This window comes from Buceros rhinoceros, unplaced genomic scaffold, assembly GCF_000710305.1.
Source record: "Buceros rhinoceros silvestris isolate BGI_N320 unplaced genomic scaffold, ASM71030v1 scaffold16611, whole genome shotgun sequence".
NCBI classification, from domain to species: Eukaryota; Metazoa; Chordata; class Aves; order Bucerotiformes; family Bucerotidae; genus Buceros; species Buceros rhinoceros.
Genome location: NW_010395065.1, coordinates 10,209 through 11,137, shown reverse-complemented (window position 1 = coordinate 11,137; position 929 = coordinate 10,209). Strand labels below are relative to the sequence as shown.

At 53.3% G+C, this 929-nt stretch overlaps 1 protein-coding gene across 1 annotated transcript in view; it reads right to left on the bottom strand.

Moving 5' to 3' along the window:
- Positions 1-478: 478 nt before the first annotated feature.
- Positions 479-929, bottom strand: part of LOC104501602 (ankyrin repeat and fibronectin type-III domain-containing protein 1-like) — a gene marked incomplete at its 5' end in the record, with an annotated part of 10,616 nt that continues 10,165 nt past the window's right edge. The window contains one exon of the mRNA XM_010145440.1: positions 479-766. Within this exon, the coding sequence (XP_010143742.1) occupies positions 479-766 (288 nt within the window). The remainder of the gene's footprint in view (positions 767-929) is intronic.

The window sequence follows — 929 nt, the reverse complement described above, 5'->3', positions numbered from 1 at the left end:
GCCTTGTGCCCTCTCCTCAGTGACATCACAACCCACAACCCTCCCAGCAATCCTCTGTGGCTTTGCCTTCAGTGAATCCCAATCAAGGATTTTCAGAAAAAGAAAGGAAAAAAAAGGTATTGCTGCTTCTTCTTGTAATATTTTTTCCTCTCTCTCTTTCTCACTCCCCCCCCTTTCCCCTTAAAAATGTTTATTTTCAAAAATTCCATTCCTGCAGAGATTCCTCCCAACTCTGAGGTCTCCACACTCCACCCTCCTCTTCTGCAGTCAGAAAAACTGAGTCTTGATGTCTCTTTGGTTAAAAAAAAATAAAATAAAAAAAAGTAACACAAACAAATAACACACATCCCAGTATGATCCCATTCCACCCCGCGGACGCCTGATGAGAGGGTGTCTGTGGAAGAAGGAAGCATCAGAGACGAGCTGTCTGCTCTCTGGAAGCCGAGGTCCCTGCGCCACCCAGCCGGCTCTCCTCCTCTCATACGGTGGTCGCTGGCCCGTACTGGAGCACCAGAGGGGACGTCTCCTTGATCCGGACATAGAACCGCCCCTCAGGCCGGGTAGTTTGGAGGGACAGAGGCAAGAAATCATCGGGAAGCCACTGCTCGCTCTCGTCGGAGGCGAACACCAGTCCGAAGTGCTCCAGCTGCTCCTCACCATAGCAGAAGGTGGCCGAGCCACCCAGCACACCACGGGAGACGTCGTTCATCTCAAGCACCACCAGCTTCACCACCTCCCTGGCAGATGTCTGGCTGGTGATGTGCAGCTGCAGAGAGAGAAAGGTGGAAGAGGTGGATGGTAAGGGGGAGGAATGAAAGGGAAGTGGGGGCCAAGGGCAACACATGGCGTGTCCCACAGTGGTGATCCCTCGGGTGGAGAAAGAGCCCCAGTGTGCCTAGAGAGCAAGTGGCAGGGGCCTGGCATGGAGC